Source organism: Cnephaeus nilssonii, assembly GCF_951640355.1.
Source record: "Cnephaeus nilssonii genome assembly, chromosome: 14".
NCBI classification, from domain to species: Eukaryota; Metazoa; Chordata; class Mammalia; order Chiroptera; family Vespertilionidae; genus Cnephaeus; species Cnephaeus nilssonii.
Genome location: NC_137085.1, coordinates 59,865,803 through 59,884,523, shown reverse-complemented (window position 1 = coordinate 59,884,523; position 18,721 = coordinate 59,865,803). Strand labels below are relative to the sequence as shown.

General features: G+C 40.6%; 1 protein-coding gene across 4 annotated transcripts in view; it reads right to left on the bottom strand.

The window, feature by feature from the left end:
- Positions 1–18,721, bottom strand: part of ADAMTSL1 (ADAMTS like 1) — an 879,784-nt gene that overhangs the window by 127,918 nt on the left and 733,145 nt on the right. For all 4 annotated transcript variants that reach the window (XM_079789992.1, XM_079789993.1, XM_079789994.1 and 1 more), the window contains one exon: positions 4,509–4,688. In XM_079789992.1, the coding sequence (XP_079646118.1) occupies positions 4,509–4,688 (180 nt within the window). The remainder of the gene's footprint in view (positions 1–4,508; positions 4,689–18,721) is intronic.

The window sequence follows — 18,721 nt, the reverse complement described above, 5'->3', positions numbered from 1 at the left end:
GCTGTCATCAAATGAAGGAAAAAATACAAATACATTATTAAAATGAAATAGTACTTTAGGGAAATAGAAATCAAAAGCACATTGAGATACCACTTCATATTCATTAGAATGGCCATCATAAAAAGGACAGGTAATAATAAGTATTGGTGAGGATGTGGAAAAATTAGAGCCTTCATACATTGCTAGTAGGAACATAAAATAACATAGTCCTCTTGGAAAACAGTTTAGTAGTTTTCTTTTTTAAAAAATTTTTAAATAGTTTCTTAAAAAGTTAAATACAAATTTACCATGAGACCCAGCAATTTCACTCTTAAGTATCTAACCAAGAGGAATGAAAACATACATCCATACAAAGACTTGTATGTTAATATTCATAGCAGCATATTCATAAGAGACAAAAAGGTGAACAACTCAAATGTCCATTAATTGGGAAATGGATAAACAAAATGTGGTATATCTATAAAATGGAATATTATTCTATCAAACAGGAATTTAGTTCTATGTGCTACAACATGGATAAACCTTGAAAACATAATGCTAAATTAAAATTTGTAGTATTCAAATTATACTTCAGTTAAGCTGTTTAAAGAGTCAAATAGTAATAAAATTTTAGTAAAAATACAAAACTAAAGGACAAGTGAGGTATTATAAAATTAATTCTAACAATTGTTGAATGCTTATGGTACACTGGGGATTTCCTGACCTAGGTCTTGAATGTGGGTGGAGTCTGGACAGGTGTAGAGAACCAGGGATTAGCATGGGAGACAGGGAAATAACCAGAACAAAGGTAGAACCGTTCAGTGCAGAAGTCCAAGGCAGGTTTGGGGGCAGAACTCAACCTCTTTTGAGCAGAAGGATCCTATCAAGAGCGTCAGGAGTTCAAGAGGCCAGACATTGGGAGACATTTAATTTTTCAGACAGGAGGTTTGGAATTGGTCCATAAAGCAAAGAGGAGCCATTGAAGGGAGGAGTGAAATGATGAAAGAGGTGTTTTGAGAAGGTTAATCTGGCAACAGTGTCCGGGAGGGATGGGAGTAGGAGATGGATGGCAGGTAGGGCTATCAGTTAAGGAGGCTGCCACAGTAGTCCAGGCTTGAGATGATAAAGGCCTGAACTAGGGTCATGGCAGTGTGCCATGGTAACGTGAAAAATGACAGTAAAAGCCAAAATATATTATCTTATCTCTTCAAGTATTATATGCTAGCCCATTGAAATAAACTATTCCATGCAAAGTTCTATGATCTACACTACTCTGAGAGATATTTAAGATGCAAAAAATGGGGATGAGAGTCAAACCTATTGGTTTTGTTCCCCGATGATTATAGATTCCAGATTCCACTCATCCCTTATTTTAGTGTAAATGACAGCACCAAATCCAGGGATCAGGTAGAATAGAAGTAAAGAGCATGGAAAATTTGAAAGCATGGTCATTTTAGTGCTGCTTAGTAGAAAAATAGACTGCATGTCAGACGATCGATTTATGATATTGGTCAAGTCTAGTTCTTTCTCTAGGCTCAATTTCCACTTTGCTAAAATAGGGAAACTAAGCTAGAGCAGGGAGTTTCAAACTGTGTTCTATATCTATGTTAAATAAGTGATTTAGGGGCTTCTCATATAAACTGGAGACTCAACCATTGGAAATCTGGGACCACTACCCACACTTCAACCAAAACAGCTCTGACTGGATCTGTTTTAGATTTTTGGCTTCATAGTAACATTTCAATTTAAAAAGAGTGCTGTGACTAATTTTTAAAAGAACAACTAGGCCATGGGTTCTTCTAAGTTCCCTCTAGCTTCAAAATATACTACTCTGACTTTATTTTATTTAAAATTTTTTTTGGGGGGAACAACTTCCCTAAAAATATGATTTAAAAATATTTACTAGCAAAAAAAAAATATTTACTAGCTACCTCTTTCAGGAGATGGAAGAGTTTCTTTTACATAAAAGAGGTAAGGCCTTTTGAGGGTTTTATTCTCAGAATTGAATCTGAGAGTAATTTTATTTAAGGTGTCTAAACCTTTGGCTTAATTCTGTCTCTGAGGGATTCTGTGCAGTAACCAGGAGATTGAGGCAGATAGTGGGGGATAAAGACACTCATAGATCATCCAGGTCTTCCTTTCTCCAAGGGGGCTATGGGATGTACTAGTATGTGTGGAATGCATCTCAGCCATGGGGCCAGGAGAAAGGGCTGTTGGGATGACAGGGCCAACGGGAGCCTCTGTGAACACCTCCAGGGCACTTTTCTATGGCACCAGCATGAGTTTCATCCCCTTGAGTCAGTGATCACTTCCCACCATTCTCAGCCCCTCCCCAATGTTTGGAATTTCCATTCATCAACCCAGATAACTCAGAATCTAATAACATCCCTTGGATAATCACTAATGATTCCTAGTTCCCACAATGCAACTTCCTCCTCCTAGGAAGACTGGCAAAGGCTGGGGAGGTCTATGCCATGACCCCTGTTCTAGCCAGTCAAGGTGAGTCCTTTCTTTTATTACCTCTCTTCCTGACAATGTGCAGGATGGAAGATAATCATGACAATAACTATGGTTAACTTTTACTAGGCACAAAACACTTTATATGCATCATTTAGTTTAAGCCTCCTGATAATCATAAAGGTGGACACTACGATTATCTCCAATATTTAGATAAGTGAACTAAGGCCAAGAAAGGTTAAGTAACTAGCCCAAGGATATTAGAGCCTTCATACATTGCTGGTGGGAATGTAAATACAACCAGTAAGTAGTAGAGGCAGCATTAGAACCTAAGTTTGCCTCAACTCTTCACCACCCATGACACCGTTGTAAAGGTCTGCTCTACTTAGTGGTTGCCATGGGACCTTAATTCAGCAGTCTCCTTTCCTGAGTGCCTAATCACAAGGGTTCCTCCTTCAAGTCTGCAGGCCAAAAAGGACATTTTCTGAATTCTGTGTCCCATATGCTCAGGGACTACGAAGTCCAGAAACACGGGAGGACAATTATAATCACACAATCAGCATTCCATTCATGGCAGACTATCGCCCATGGACGTAGGAGAGCAATACCTTGTGCAGTACCCCCTGGGAGGAGGTCTTCACCGGGAGCCACGTACTTGGCAAATACATCAGGGCTCTTTCCTGCACGGCTATATTTATTATGACTTTTTTCATATCTAATACCATACCCCAAATCATCGTTCCATGGGAAAATTTTCACTACCATATTCATGTAGACACACACACACACACACACACACACACACACACACATACACGAATACACACATTCTACACACCTTTTCCCTTTATCCTGTTTCTAAAACATGACATTTTATTGTTCGGAGACATTTGGGGTGAGAAACCACCAGAAGGCAATTTTCCTGCTAAATTATAAAACCTATGATAATGTAGGCTAACTCTCAGTTGCAATGTCCTTAGCAGGCCTCATCGGATGGAACTCTATATGGGCTGATAAAATGTGGGACAAGAATTCTAAGCACCTATGTTGATAGAGCTGGCATCTTAATTTTCAGAGGCAGCTTCCCCCGTGGTGGAAGCAAGTGCCCTGTGATGTATTTCAGCCAGCAGCAGCGCCATCCTGTGACTTGTATATCAAGCAAAGAAGGCAAAGGAGTCAGCAAAGCCAATTCAAATGCTGCCCTATGCAAAAATAAATAAATAAAATAAAATAAAGAGGGGAGAGGGCCTTGAATCTGGTTTTGACATATCACTTCAGGCCTAGTGATTCTGCTCTTAGCTAAATTTGCTTGAGGGGCAACAATTTGGGGGAGAGGGAGTTTCTCTATGGAAGATACACAGGCCTGTTGTAGGCAATTCAGAAAGATGTAGGGGCTGAAAACAAATCAGTTGAGCTGGGTTTAAGTGACTGAATTGATGCTAGTGTTAGAATAGGAATTATTTAGATAAATAGATTAGTTGGGGATATATCCTTAACTTTTGAGGCAAGTCAGGAATAGTGAAGGCTGATGCAATCATCTCCCTAAAAGCAAGACAAGAGGGGAAATCAAGTTATCTTGCTGGGAAGTTGTTGAAATTTTGGAGCCAGAAAACTGACAGGAAAGAGGCAAGATTTCCTTGGTCTTCTTTTCCTAATAAGTCATATTCCTGATTGTCTAGTAACATGGAAGAGAAGAACTTGAGAGGCTTGGCCCTTCCTATGTAGAGACTAGAAACATCCTGGAGTAGGAGGTGCAGGGAGGTCAGGAAGGCACGTTTGGAGATAGAGAAAAAGCCTATGTTCTGAGAAGAATCCTGGGCCCAAATAGCATGAGTGAGGCCTGGTTTTGTTCCATGAGGAACCTGTTTATAATTGCATGCTTCGGATTGCTGAATAAGGGCTGGCTGCTTAACTCATGTCCCTGTAGACTAGTTAAAAGTTAGTCACACAGGATGGTGTAAGTGGTTACAATCATACGTCTCCATAATGTTAGGAGGATTATTTTGTTCTATTCTCGCCTTCTTTTCCTCCTTATTTATGCCTCTTTCATCATCTCCTTCTACCACACATACCTCTGACCAGTCAGAGAGGAGCCACTCGCTGGGACAGTCCTCTTTCTTGCAGGCTTGCTGGGAGGCCAGTTTTGAGGCTGAACAGAAGGTCTCGGGAAGCTCCAGGAAGCTGCCATCGGCCATGCGCTGCTTGCAAAGCACCTCACGCCTCTGGACGCCCCCTCCGCAGGTCCTGGAGCACTGGGCAGGGAAGGAAAGTCAACCCCACATAAGAAAGTGGCATGTTGGAGTGCCAAGTTTTGCCTTGGCCTTGGCTGAGTAAAGAGTGAAAAAAGAAAAAAAACAACAACAACAACACAGAAAAAGAAGAAAAACCAGGAACCAGCCCAAAGGATTTCACTTCCTCTCCCTGAAATACATTTTGGAGCAAGAGCTACACCCTCCAGTCTTAATCTCAAGTATTTAACTAGAGCGCCCAGGAATTCCAAGAGCATTTAAATCTTAGAAAGTTGTGTTTGAACGATGATTTGCAGCCACCCCAAACAACTGGTTTAAAAGGTTAGTATAATAGAGTGTTAAGCATATTTACGATCCAGTGAAAATAATCTGTGCTGCTTCCTGAAAGAATAAGAGAGAGCACCTGCCATCGGCGTAAATCTGGAGGAACTCATCTGCAGAGAAGGCAGCCCTTTCTGAGTGTAAGCACCCACGATACCACATCGGAGGGGCGTTAAACGTGAGGCCTGGTTTGCTGAACTCCCCGGGAACACTTTTCTTGTTGGAGTTGTGATTTCTTAGGGCAGTGGGAGCAAGAGCCACTGGTACTTTGGGATACAAGAAAAATAGCCTTATTTCAGTGGTTTTCAGCAGGACCCCAAACACACTGTCTACATGTAACCTCATAGTTATAATCCACTTGCACGAGGAGGGAGAGAGGACCCCAGTGGCACAGAGTGTTGGCTGTTGTTGCAAGTATTTGCCCTTCCCTTGCAACAGCAAAGGGGCCCCCAATTTGTAGCTGGACACGTGACTTTTCAGCCGACAGCCTAGATGTGGCCACCTCCTTTGAAGGTAGGAATGGCCAGGTGACCAAGTGCTGTCCCTGCTCCCGCAGTGGCCACTTAGCACTTGGGGTCTGTGCTCAGTGCATTGAATTCAGAACTGCAAGGGACATTTGTGCCCCAGATGTAGGTAGGGTGGTGATACATGTCCTTGAGTATAATTAGCAGACTGTTGTGGCCCAGCTGCCATCCATTCCTCAATGGTCCCCAATCTTAGATGCTTTTTAAAATTGCCTGGGTTTTTTTTTTTTAATAAAGTACTGAGGCTTTACATTTAATCAGAAATTTAATCATTAAATCAGAAACTCTGGGAGATGGGTCCCAGACATCAGTTTTTTAAATAAAACAAAAAATAATTCTCCCAGGTCATTCTGCACCAGGGTTGAGAACCATCTCTCAAAGAATGCCCCTCTACCATTTCCAATGGGAATACTCGTAAGATAAACATAGAGGTCTCTGTTAGAACCAGTGGTTGTTTCGATCACACTGGAGCAAAAGTGCCCTTTGTTTGTAGTTGCGAATGGCTTGAGGCCACAGAGCTACTGAATAATGAAGTTAGAAAAACTATGAACTTAGTCTTGTTAGGCCCTTTAAAAAATGTTTTTATTATATTTTTTGCTGTGTTTCTTTATTTTTTAATTTTATTTTCTTTATTTTTAAATTTATCTCTATTGTGGAAAGTATTACATATGCCTCCTTTTTTCTCCCCCACCGAGTCCTTCTACTCCGTAAGTACTTCCATAAGAAAAAGTACTTTCTTATGGCTGGATTCCCCCCACCCCAGCCCCCGCCATTGCCCAGCACCTTCACGGTACTATTGTCTGTAAACATGGGTTGTGCATATATGCATATAAATTCTTTGGTTAATCTCCCTGCCCGCCTCCATCTGAGATTTGTCAGTCTGTTCCATGCTTCCATGTCTCTGGATCTATTTTGTTCATTAGATTCCACATGTAAGTGAGATCATGTGATACTTGTCTTTCTCTGACTGGCTTATTTTTCTTAGCATTATACTCTCCAGGTCCCTCCATGCTGTCTCAAAGGGTAAGAGATTCTTCTTTTTTATAGCTGCATAGTATGCCATTGTATAAATGTACCACATCTTTTTTATCCACTCATCTACTGATGGGCACTTGGGTTGTTTCTAAATCTTAGCTATTGTATATAGTGCTGCTATGAACATAGGGGTGCATATATTCTTTCTGATATGTTTTTATTAATTTTAGAGAGGAAGGCAGAGGGAAAGAGGAAGAAACATTCATGAGAGAAACATTGATTGGCTGCCTCCTGCACACCCCCTACTGGGGATCGAGCTGGCAACCCGGGCATGTGCCCTGAATGGGAATCCTACCGGCAACCTATTGGTGCATGGGACTATGCGCAACCAACTGAGCAACACTGGCCAGGTCTTGTTAGACCTTTTAACCCTAGAGCCTTTCAGACCATCTAATATAGTGGTGAACAACCTTCATTTGCATTTCAAAAAGTTAAAGATTTTAAATGAGAAAAACCTATTGAGTTCTGTAGGAAAAAAAACAGTACTTTCTTATGGCTGGATTCAACTACTTAGTGAATAAAAGAAGGCTAAGGATAAAGGTGAATCCACCCAATGAGGTAAGTCTTGTCCCCACTTTACAGATGAAGAAGCTGAGGCTAAACAGATGAAGTGACTCAACTAAGGCCCCATACTGAGCATGTTCTCTGGGCTGGGGTGGTGGACACAACTGAAGAATGAGCCCACGCTTGGTTTCTCTTTCTTGTGGTTGTAGGAACTGCTCTCTGTTTGCGATGGTGGGTGCTCTGATTGCTGCTTCATGCTGAGGGCCTAGGCCTTGCAAGCCCCAAGCCTGCTAAGGGCCTGGTCTTCCCCTCACCCCCACTGGAGGGGCAGTGCTTTGAAAATCAATCCTCAGCCTCCACTCTGTGACTGTTTCTAACCAGCAGGAACCAGCCTATGATCTAGCTTGGGGACCAACATTATAAAACAGCTCATCTGCACTATGATAGGCCTGGATATGTGTTCTCTGTAGACACTTTGATTTCTGAGCTGAAAGGCTACATTGAACATAGCTTCTAGGCTGTGCCACTGGCTGGGTGGTGGGGTAGGCTACGTATGGGGGTCTACAGCCAATTGTTACTCATCACAGATTAAACAGTTTCTTCCAAGACTTGCCTAGCATGTCATTTAGTCTTAAGGAAAAATCTATGGCTTCGAAGCTAATGATTCAAACTGAGAGTGGCCCAGGCCTTTGGCTTCTCTGGCTCATTTTGGTGATTCCTTGGCCTTTTTATTTATCAGAGAAGCAAACTTTTATTTTAGTTCTTGTTTAGTAGCAGTTCAATAAAGTCTTGAAGGACTTTACTTCTTGAATGCATTTGTACCCACACTGTACTGCGAAGTGCTTTTTGTAATATAAATCCTCAATAATATTTGTGGAATAAAATTGAATGTCTTGGTTGGGGGATTTTTTTTTTGATTGGGGGAAGTTTAAATTAGCACCTAAGAATTCCATTTATTCTGAATAAACATTCTTGTTACTGAGGATAACTAAGGTTTTAAAGTCTTTTGCGTGACTTCTTATGTTCAGCCTTTTCCTATTTCTTTCAAATTATCACTTCTAATCAACCAGTTATTCTATCACCAGATTCATTATAACCTTCATTGTTCAGGCTGTCTTCAGAACTCTTTTACAACTAGACAACAAACCATGTGCTTTATTGATTCCTGAGCATTTGCCAGACTTAAGGACTGTGTTCTCCACAATGCTTTCCATTCTGTGAATTATTAAATTTATTTCATAAACTTCATGTAATTTTGTTCAAATCATAATTGTCTGAAAAAAGTTTATACTGATGAGTTGAAAATTTAAATCTTAAGCTCTGCTCTCTCCCCTATTCTTACTCAATATGTCTGCTGAAATGCAAATAGGTATCTTGACCTAAACATGTCTAAAATGAAACTTATGATTCTGCCTCTCCAATATCACCCCAAATCTGCTCTCTTCTCAGTCTTCCTCACTCATTTAATGGTGCCATAGCCAAGACAAAACTTAGGAAAAGTTCTTGATTTTTCTTTTTTCTCACCACCTCTATCCTGACACTCAATCCATGAGCAAATACTTTCAGATTTGCCTCTAAAATAAGGAAAATTGACCTCCACAATAAATAATAAATTGGGATACCATTATCTATTGCCTAGCCCACTAAGCTTCCTAACTGGTTTTCCAGTTTCTAGTTTTCTCAGTTAGCTCTTAGCAGGATATAGATAGCATATTCAATTGAAGAGAGCTCCTCTCTCTCTTTGATGGTCTCTGAAAACCCCATTGGTTGAACACAACTAGAATCCAGAAGTTAGAGTCTATCTAGGCCAGCCTCCTGAACACAGTGCAGAAGGTAAAAAGTGATCTAGAAGAGCAATGGAAGATACTGAGCATTTCACCTTATTCTCCTGCAGTCTATCCTCCACAACAATGATGTTTTCAAAGCATAAATCAGCTCACAGAATTCCCCTGCTTAAAAACCTCCAATGACTTCCCCTGGTGATTAGAATAACATTTCAACTCCTCTAACCCGGCCCTGCAAAGCCCTACATGTTCTGGTCCCCGCCCTGGTGAAACTTTGAGACTGTCTAACTCAAATCCTTCCAACTTCATTCATTCATTCATTCAACACAAAGTTATTAAGTACCAATCATGGACCACGCCTGGTTCTAGGTTCTAGCAGGGAATAAGAAGCCTCGCATAACCTCTCTCCAGTTTCACCTCATACAACTCTCCTTCTTCCTTGAATATTCCAGCCACACTGTTTTGATTTTTGCTGTTGCTCCTCCAATGCCAAGCTTGCTTCTTTCACAGGGCCTCCACACTTGAATTTTTCTCTACTTGGACTATTCTTTTCTTGCATCTCCATGTGGCTGAGAATTTCTAATCATTCAGGTTCAATTCCATTCTCACCTGCTTAGAGAGGCCATCCCTAACCTCCTAAGCTAGAGTAGCCAAAGCAGTCTCTATCCCATAAACCTTATTTTACTTAAAAAATGTTTATTGATTTCAGAGAGAGAGAGAGAGAGAGAGAGAGAGAGAGAGAGAGAGAGAGAGAGAGAGAGAGAGACACCATGGTATATGCCCTGACTGGAATAGAACCATGACCTCCTGGTTCATAGGTCGATGCTCAATCACTGAGCCACACCAGTCGGGCTTACTTTATTTTTAAAATAGCTCTTTAAGTACTCTCATTCCTTTCAGAAATTATCATCTACTAGAGCTCTACAAAAGAAGCAGTTTTGCTTCTCTTATAGCTCATATTAGTGTTCAAAACTTTCCCCCAGCATATTGTTACCCCTTTATTAAGAGACCTTAGGATTAGATGACTTCATCTCCAATTTTTTTAAAAATCCACATCCTTTCTTATTTTCCCTCCTTCAAAGTTAATGATTTGTTTGTTGCCTAGTAAAGAAGTGGTCAGGAGCTAAACCGTAGAATGACATTTTATAACAGATGCTGGAGGTATGTGATGCTTTGGTATGATCCATAAATATGTACACTCTAGTGAAAATGCAGTGTATTTTTCTATGAGAGAAGTAATGGCTGGTTCATAAAATCATTATCCCCTAAACCTCAAAATGACATCAAACCACTTTTCTCCTAATCCTTTGATTATAACTCATAGTCAGATTCCTCATGGGTCCTATTGAGTTTGTGAGGCATAAGGAACATGCTCTTGAAGTTTCTGTTACCTGTGACTGACATTTTGGACACTTCACTAGTGATGTAAGATTTGTAGGAGTACAGCTCTCTTTGGTGCTTAATGGCTGAAATTTTCTTTTTCTAAATATCTTCTGAGGCACCTGGGCTTCTATTCAATTTGAATAAATGCTCCAAAAATAAACAGGTAGTTGAATAAAAACAGCTCTCAAATTCAAGCTGTCAGAGCTTTTTAGCAAATAGGGCAATGAGAAAAGATGAAGGTTAATTTTCTCTTTCAAATTGAGGAAGTAGATGATGAAAATAATTGGTCTCATTTCAAGGGTAGAGATGTAATAAACTTGTGCTATAGCGTGTGACCACTCACTTAAATAACATAGCTGGGTTATCAAATGGCAGATAGGACCTGATTTAAGGGCCAGACATTCAAATAATTGTTCCCAACTCTGTATAGAAGTCTGTGACTATATGATGACAAAACAGCTGCCAAAAATGTTTTTAAAAAATCAGCTAACTTGAAGGTTGATCTACAGTAGTCCCCCTTTATTCCTGGTTTCAGTTACCCATCAATATTAAGTGGAAAATTCCAGAAATAAACAATCCGTACGTTTCTAATTGCCTGCCGTCTGAGTAGCATAATATAATCGAGTGCCATCCCACTCGGACCTGCTTGGGATGTAAATCATCCCTTTGTCCAATATCTCCATGATGTATGCGCTCCCTGCCCATTAGTCACTTGGTAGCATCTGGGTTATCAAATTGACTGTGGCGGTATCACAGTGCTTTTATTCAGATAACCCTTATTTCACTTAATAATGGCTGCAAAGCACCAGAGTAGTGATGCTGCTAATTGGGAAATGCCAAAGAAGCTGTAAAGTGCTTCCTTCAAGACAAAAGGTGGGACCAGTACAATGAGATGTTAAGAGAGAGAGAGAGTGGGATAGGGATAGGGATAGGGATAGGGATAGGGAGAGGGAGAGGGAGAGGGAGAGGGAGAGGGAGAGGGAGAGGGAGAGGGAGGGAGAGAGAGAGAGAGAGACCCCACATTCACATAACTTTTATTATCATATATTGTTACAATTGTCCTATTTTAATATTAGTTGTTGTTGTTGTTAATCTCTTACTGTGCCTAATTTATAAGTTAAACTTTATTATAAATATGCATGTATGGGAAAAAAACATAGTATATATTAGGTTCGTACTATCTGCAGTTTCGGGCATCCACTGAGCATCTTGGAACATATCCCCTACTAATGAGGGGGGTCTATTATACACATAAAGTTCTTAGGAAGTTCTCAGTGCCCAGAAGATGAAGTTTAGACCCTTGAGAATGCCCGGCAGGGCCCTCATCCTCAATCCTGCATTGACTTCCCAGCCACGTCCTTGCGACCTGCCGTGGACCAGTGCTTTAGCTACAATGGACAATTTGCCTGCTGCTGGGCACACAGATGCCTTCTCTGCTCTGGCAATGCCCTGAGCATTGCCCTTCACTTCTTTGTCCATCTAGAAATTTCTAAGACATCCTCGAAGGCCAACTCAGAGGCTACTTTTTTTGGAAAGTTTCTGCTAGAGCCTCTGCCTGTGGCAAATGAGTCCCCTCCCACCCATGGTGACCTGGAAGGGCACTGCTGCTCCCCCGTGAGGACCATTTCCCTCTGCCTCCCAGCAGGCTCCCAGGATTATGCATCTTTTGAAGAAAGGGAATGTATTCATCCTTCAATTCCCCAGGGCTTTGCATAGTGTCTGCCAAAGAGCATGCACTTCATAAATGTTTGTTGAATTGATGATTGGATGAATACAAGGGCCCCAAATCCAGATGTTGAAAAGATGTAAAACAAAATCCAGCTGATGGGCTGAACATCCACCTTTTATCGGGCTGTTTCATCATTAGCCAGGAGCTGCTTCTGAGCAAGTCAGCAGCGGGTTCAGCCGCGGCAGTATGTGCTCTGCTGGATGCCTAGCCCTCCAGGGATGGTAGATGACCATCTAGCTGAGTTAATATGGTCAGGGATATTTGTTAGGGTTTCATAAAAGCCTGCCTCATCTTTGCTCAAAAAGTTTCCCTGGTCTATTTATAGAGGGGTGGGCAAAAGTAGGTTTACACTTGTGAGTATGCATACCACAGTTTATTCTTGTGTTATTATTTATTAATCATTGTATTATTTTTCCATACAAACAACTGTAAACCTACTTTTGCTCCACCCTGCATTGATGAAAAGGTGTTTTCAGATTTTTTTTTAAATTGCAGAAGATGAAATTTCAAATTAAGGAAGGTTCCAGAGTCTGTGATGACTTTGTGAACATGTTGAGATTGCCGGGTGGGTGGACAGTTCTGAAGTGACAGGCAGACTGCAAAGAAGAAAACATTTTTAAAGAATCAGCAGAGAAGTTTAATAGAACTAAATGAAAAATGTTTGCCTTTATAAATCATTTAAAATAATATTATGGCATGAAAAGGTAGACCTCTGGTAAGGGGCATTATTTTTAAATATATGTCATAAATGGAATATATAACAAAAATAGTATTTATATTGCTTTTCCTAGCTGCCATATATGTTTCATTATATAAGGTCATGGATTCATTAGTTTTATAAGAAAAGTAAATAAAAAAAAACACAATAAGGGGGACACTTAAAAGTTATGATACTATACAAAAATACAATGGCTCAAGGGTCTTGTATTTTTTAAGATTTTCCCATAATCATCACATTAATAAATTCTGCCCATATTGACACTTTTAGTTTCATCTTGGTAGTTTAATTTACCAAGAGCTGAGTTCATTTCCTTGATACCTCAAGTCATATTATTGAGCCCAATACAAAGAGACATTTACGCTTTGTTTCTAAGGTCAACTTTCCAGTTTTAACATAATGCGCTCTTGCTTATAGCTTCTAACTCATTTCATTCATTTTTTCATTCACTAATTCATTCTTTCATTAAACATTTAGTGGGCACTAGCTGAGTGCCAAGCACTGTATTAGATGCTGGGATTTAGGATGATTAACCCTTTGCACTCGCTTGCTTTTTTTCTCGATTCCTTTATTCTACTCTGGATTTAATTTTTTAAATACCCCAGATTTTACAAAGCGCGGCAGTAGAATAAAAAACTGGAGTTTCTTTTCATACAAACTTAATTATTTAATGTAAGAAAAGCCCAAATAAAGGAGGAGGGATGGAGGGAGGGAAGGGATGGGCTACCGAAGCTAACCGTGTCGAGTCACACTCGACATCCGAGTGCAAAAGGTTAATAAATGGTTACTATGCCTCAGGTATTTGTAGTCCAGCTAGGGAGAAAAAATTACTATAAAATGTGGTTAGTTTTACAAAAGAGGGAATACAGAGGAGAGTATAGTTAAGTCTTTATGGAAAAGTTGGGGCCTGGCTGGTGGGGCTCAGTGATTGAGCATCTATCTATGAACCAGGAGGTCATGATTAGATTCCCAGTCAGGGCACAGGCCCGGGTTGTGGGCTTGATCCCCAGTAGGGACATGCAGGAGGCAGCTGATCAATGATTCTCTCTCATCATTGATGTTTCTATCTCTCTCTCTCTCCCTTCCTCTCTGAAAACAATAAAAATATATTTTTAAAAAAGAGTTGGGGAAGGTTCCTCAGAGGAGGCTGGCCAGGGAAATAAGGAGTGCTGGCAGAGGGAGAACAGGTGTTCATGGACTCAGGGTATGAAGGACATGTCATGTTCATTATCTGTGAGGGGTCATGAAAAGGTGGGCCTTAGGTTTCACGGGAAGGGTGGTTGGTAAGTGAGACTGAGAAGGCAGATGAGGGGCTGACTGTGAAGGGTCTTGAACATAATCTCAAGACCATGCAGTGTCATTAAGGATTTTAAAGTAACAGTTAACATGATCCAGTTGTAGAAAATAACTCAGGCAGCAAAGGCCAATGGGTTCCAAAGACAACTGCCCTTTGAGATGTTAATAGTTGTGCCATGGAGAAGAGCCTTCCAGGTCAAGTAACTCTAAACAACATAGCATATTTTACACCTACTAAAACAGTAATAGTAATACATTATATATGACTATTTTAAAGGCTCAACAGGGGTCCTGTAGTCAGGAACCATCAATACCAGGTTGGGAAATATCGGATGAGAATTAAGGCAAGACAACACAGGGAGACCAAGTAAAAGGCTGTTTGTAACCGTTTGGTGAACTGTGAGGACTAGAACCAGCACAGAAGGAGAAGGATTAAGAAGGAAGAGAACAGTTGGGTTTGGGAAGGTATAGGAGGTGGAATCCACAGGTTTCAGCTGTAATGTGAAGGCCAGACAAGGCTGAGATGGCTCCAGTTACCAGCTACAGAACAGGCTAGAAGATGGTGTCACCCAAACCACAAAACCCATGAAGGGGGACTGGAAAAGGTGGAAGGTAGGCATGTTATCAAGCTTGGTATTAGACCTTTGATATTTGTTACTTTGCAATATTTGAGACTGAGAGGTTAAAAAGGCAGTTAGAGGCAACAGAGGTGGAAATTGAGCCAAAACACATTAGGGCCCAGAGAAACAAAGAAAATGAGGACAGAATCTCACTTACTAAACAAGACTATAAAAATGGGAATAGAATTTCTAGCCCACTATTTTGTGGATTAGAATTTCTTCAATCATCTAATTTCTTAAACCTGGAAGTACAGGGGGTGTACTTCCTCTTGAATATTCCTGTTACTGGGTGAAGCATGGGGTTGCACACCCACAAAAACCCAGAGCAATTATTACAAGGAGCTTTCTGCTAATACAAACCAAAGTACTACTACTCATGTGAGATTTGACCTCTGATCTCGGTTTTGCTTACATTTATTGTTGATTCTAAAGGTAGAATGAGGTGCATTCTCTTATGAGATATACCACCGAAAGTGAGATAAACATCCTGAGAGATTTTTCCTCTCCTGACACAACATTTTAAATAAACGTGGTCTCTAACTTGTAAGGATATTTATTTTAATCACTGGAATATAACAAAACTGATGACTAAATGGACTCTTCTGCCAGAATTCAGTCCTCAAAGGCAGAGTAAAGTTATTCTTGTCTCTCTGTGTTTAAATATAGAAAATGAAAAATTTAATTCTCAAGCATTTGTAGTTGTCATTAAAATTCTCTCTTTTTTTTCCCTTTATATTACCAGCAGGTACTCTTCTCCCATACACCGTTTTTATGCAACTAAACTTCAGGCATTTTGAATTGTAATCCTGATTTTTAAGAAAGGAGTATATAGGAAAATGATTGCATAATTACAGTTTTAAGCAAGGATGAAAATATGGGCTGTGGTGAATGTTTCAGTCTCTGCACAGATGTGCACAATATGTGTGTACAGTTGGGTGGACACAATCCTGAATATAAGATATAGGGAACATAGTGAAATATAAATTATGTTTTAGAGTGAACTCTCTGATTCTTTTGGTTTAACTTGTCTATCACCTTTCTCTTTTTTTCCTCATTTCTCTTAGATTTTTTTTTAAAAGAATAAAATCGAATACAGAGAGAAGATTGATGCATACAAAGCTCATGGACAATGGTGAGGAGTGTGGAAGTAGAAGGCAGGTTTTGAATCTCAAGTACCTTGTGCTAGTAGAGATTGATGCTTATAGTCAGCCCACAAAATAGCAGATTGTAGTAGGCTGAGTAGTGACTCCCAAAGATATCTACATCTTAATCCCTGAAACCTATGCATATGTTACCTTACATGGTAAAAGAGACTTTTACCATGCAGTTGTGATTAAATTAAGCACTTTGAGATGGAGAGATTATCCAGGTGGGATTGACTGTAGTCACAGTGGTCCTTATAAGAGGGAGGCAGGAGGTTCAGAATCAGATCAGAGAGAGAGAGAGAGAGAGAGAGAGGATGTAAGGACAGAATCAGAGGTTGATGTGAAGCACTTTGAAGGAGCCATGAGCCAAGGAAACAAGCAGTCTCCAGAAACTGGAAGAGGCAGGGTAATAGATTCTCCCCTAGAGTCTCCGGAAGGAATGCAGGCCTGCTAACAAACAACTTGATTTTGGCCAAGTGGAACTGACCTCCAGAGCCACTTTATGTGTGGTAAGTTGTTATAGCAGCAGAGGGAAACTAATACACAGATGAACTGCCCGGGATATAGGCAACACATACCGAATGTTATGTAAACTGCTCATTTTGGAACTGGTATTAGATTTCCTCACAATTTAATGCTTGAGCAAACGGTAAAGAGGTCTTGGGAAAGCTGTACTGCGTAGGGAACAGAGAATGGGTTTGGAAACCTCCGGGCCCCCCGTTTCATTTATTGGCTGTGTGACCCAGGGGAAGCACAGCCTCTCCGAGCCTTTCCTCACAGGGCTGCTGTAGGAATGAAGGAGAAAATTCAAGAGCAGTAGAAAGAGTTCTTCCACATGAGTGTGAATTCGTGGTAATCTCTCAGTGCTTCAGGTTCCTCATCAGTGAAGTGGGGATAATTGTAGTCACTACCACATTAAGGATAGTGAGAATGAAATGAATTAAACATGTCAAGTGCCTAGAACTGTGCTTGATACGCAGTGAGTGCTTCTCTTTAATAAGTACTTCCTTCTGAAATGAAGTGGGTGCTCAACAAATGAGCTGGCAGACTCGCCATGGACCTTTTCAGCACCATCCTCGGTGCTTTACATACCTGCGTGGGGTGTGGTAGAGTCTCACTGAAACCTGGTCTCTGCTGTCATTGACCTGGTGGTCTAACTCAGAAGTCACAGGAAAGCACCTGTCCAGGTAAGGTGGTATCTGACTGTTAAATGAACAGCACTGGTCAAGAACAGCGTGTGACTTCAGTGTGGGAGGACGGTAGAGGTCCTGGCAGAAGAGGTAGGACGCCTGCCCTACTTTGACAGACAGGCAGAGGGAAGGGGAACTGTATGTGGGCAGGGAGAAGTGTGGGCAGATAGCAATGTACCTGCTGAGATGGGAGAAGCAAGGCTGGAGGTGGGCAGGCCATTGGGCTTTATTACATAACCATAGAGAATCACTGAGACAAACCTTAGCAGAAGACTGTTATGATCAAGGTGTGTTAGACTGACTTTTGGCTCATACAAAGTGGTTCTCAGCCATGGTGCTGTAACACACCAGTGTGATATAGCCTCTTAATGAGGTGTATGTGATACGTTAATATATAGCCAACACCAAAGTTGATGATGATATATGTGTATATTAAAAAAAAATTAGAGAAGACTGATGCACTAAATATGTGTTTCAAAAGCCAACTAAACAAAAACCAACATGATTTTAAAGCTAAATTGATAAAGAGAAATATTAAATGAATCTTTCAGTAAGACCAGAGATAAAAACCAAGGCACACAGTATTGCGTTAAGAGGCAGAACTGAAATAAAGAAGGCCCCCTAAAAATCAAATGTAGAGTTAGATTTCTGCTTCACATCTGCCTAATTGTTTCTAAACTAAAATTTTAACATAAATACTTGGACTCCACTCGAGGTCCCTCCAGACCTGCAGAATGTGTAAATATTGGCTATTTGCCATTTGTCAGGCAAATGCTCTACAAGGTACAAAGAAGGTTGCATTCTTAGCAGGCAAATGAAGATTAACTGAAATTATGCTCCCCCTGAAAGAAAAGCATATTGCATGAGGCCAGTATAGCCCAGTGTTCAAATAGCAAGGAGGGGGAGTTTCTCCCTTCAAATGGGCCACAATCCATCGTCCATGGGGTTATCTTCTTCTTGAAATGAAGCATTTGATCCCCCATCTCCTTTTCTTTCACACGAATAAAGACAGTAAACTGCCTCACTGATGTGGCTCAGTGGTTGAGCATCAAATCATGAACCAAGAGGTCGCAGGTTAGGTTCCAGTAAGGTCACCTGCCCGGGTTGTGGGCTGGATCCCCAGCAGGGCGCATGCAGGAGGCAGCCAATAGATGTTGATGTTTCTCTCTCATTGATGTTTCTATTTCTCTCTCCCTGTCCCTTCCTCTCTCTAAAAAAACCCAATAAAAACATTAACAAAAACAACAACAACAAAAAGACAGTGAACTGGGTGTTGAGGGATTAGAGACTTCAGCACTATCCTCTGTTAGATCCAAGCAGCTAAATGGGACAGACCTTGAGAGTACACAGCAGGTTTCCTTGTCACAAAAGGATTGCCAAAACCAGGGCTCACCAGACAAATGGATGATCAACAGCTGGTGTCCTAAGTACTCCCTGAAGACAACAGCCAATTAGCCTGGAGACACATGTTACTCTCAACTTATTCCATATAACATAAACAATGACTTCCTTTCTTTTAATAAATGGTCACTAATAGCTGTTTCTGCCATATAAACTTAATCAAAGAAGTAGGACTCTAGGAAATAATGTAACAAAAATAGTCTATCATTACCACGAGGTTCAGAGAGATTCCTGGAAGTGACCAAGGACCCTTAAAACAGACCCCATTGCACCAAATGCTTTAACAGCACTTTTCTTTCCTGGAGGATAGAATCGTTGGTGGCTTTTACTTTCTATGTTATTTACTTCTTACTATGTTTTAATAATTTCCACAATTATTATGTATT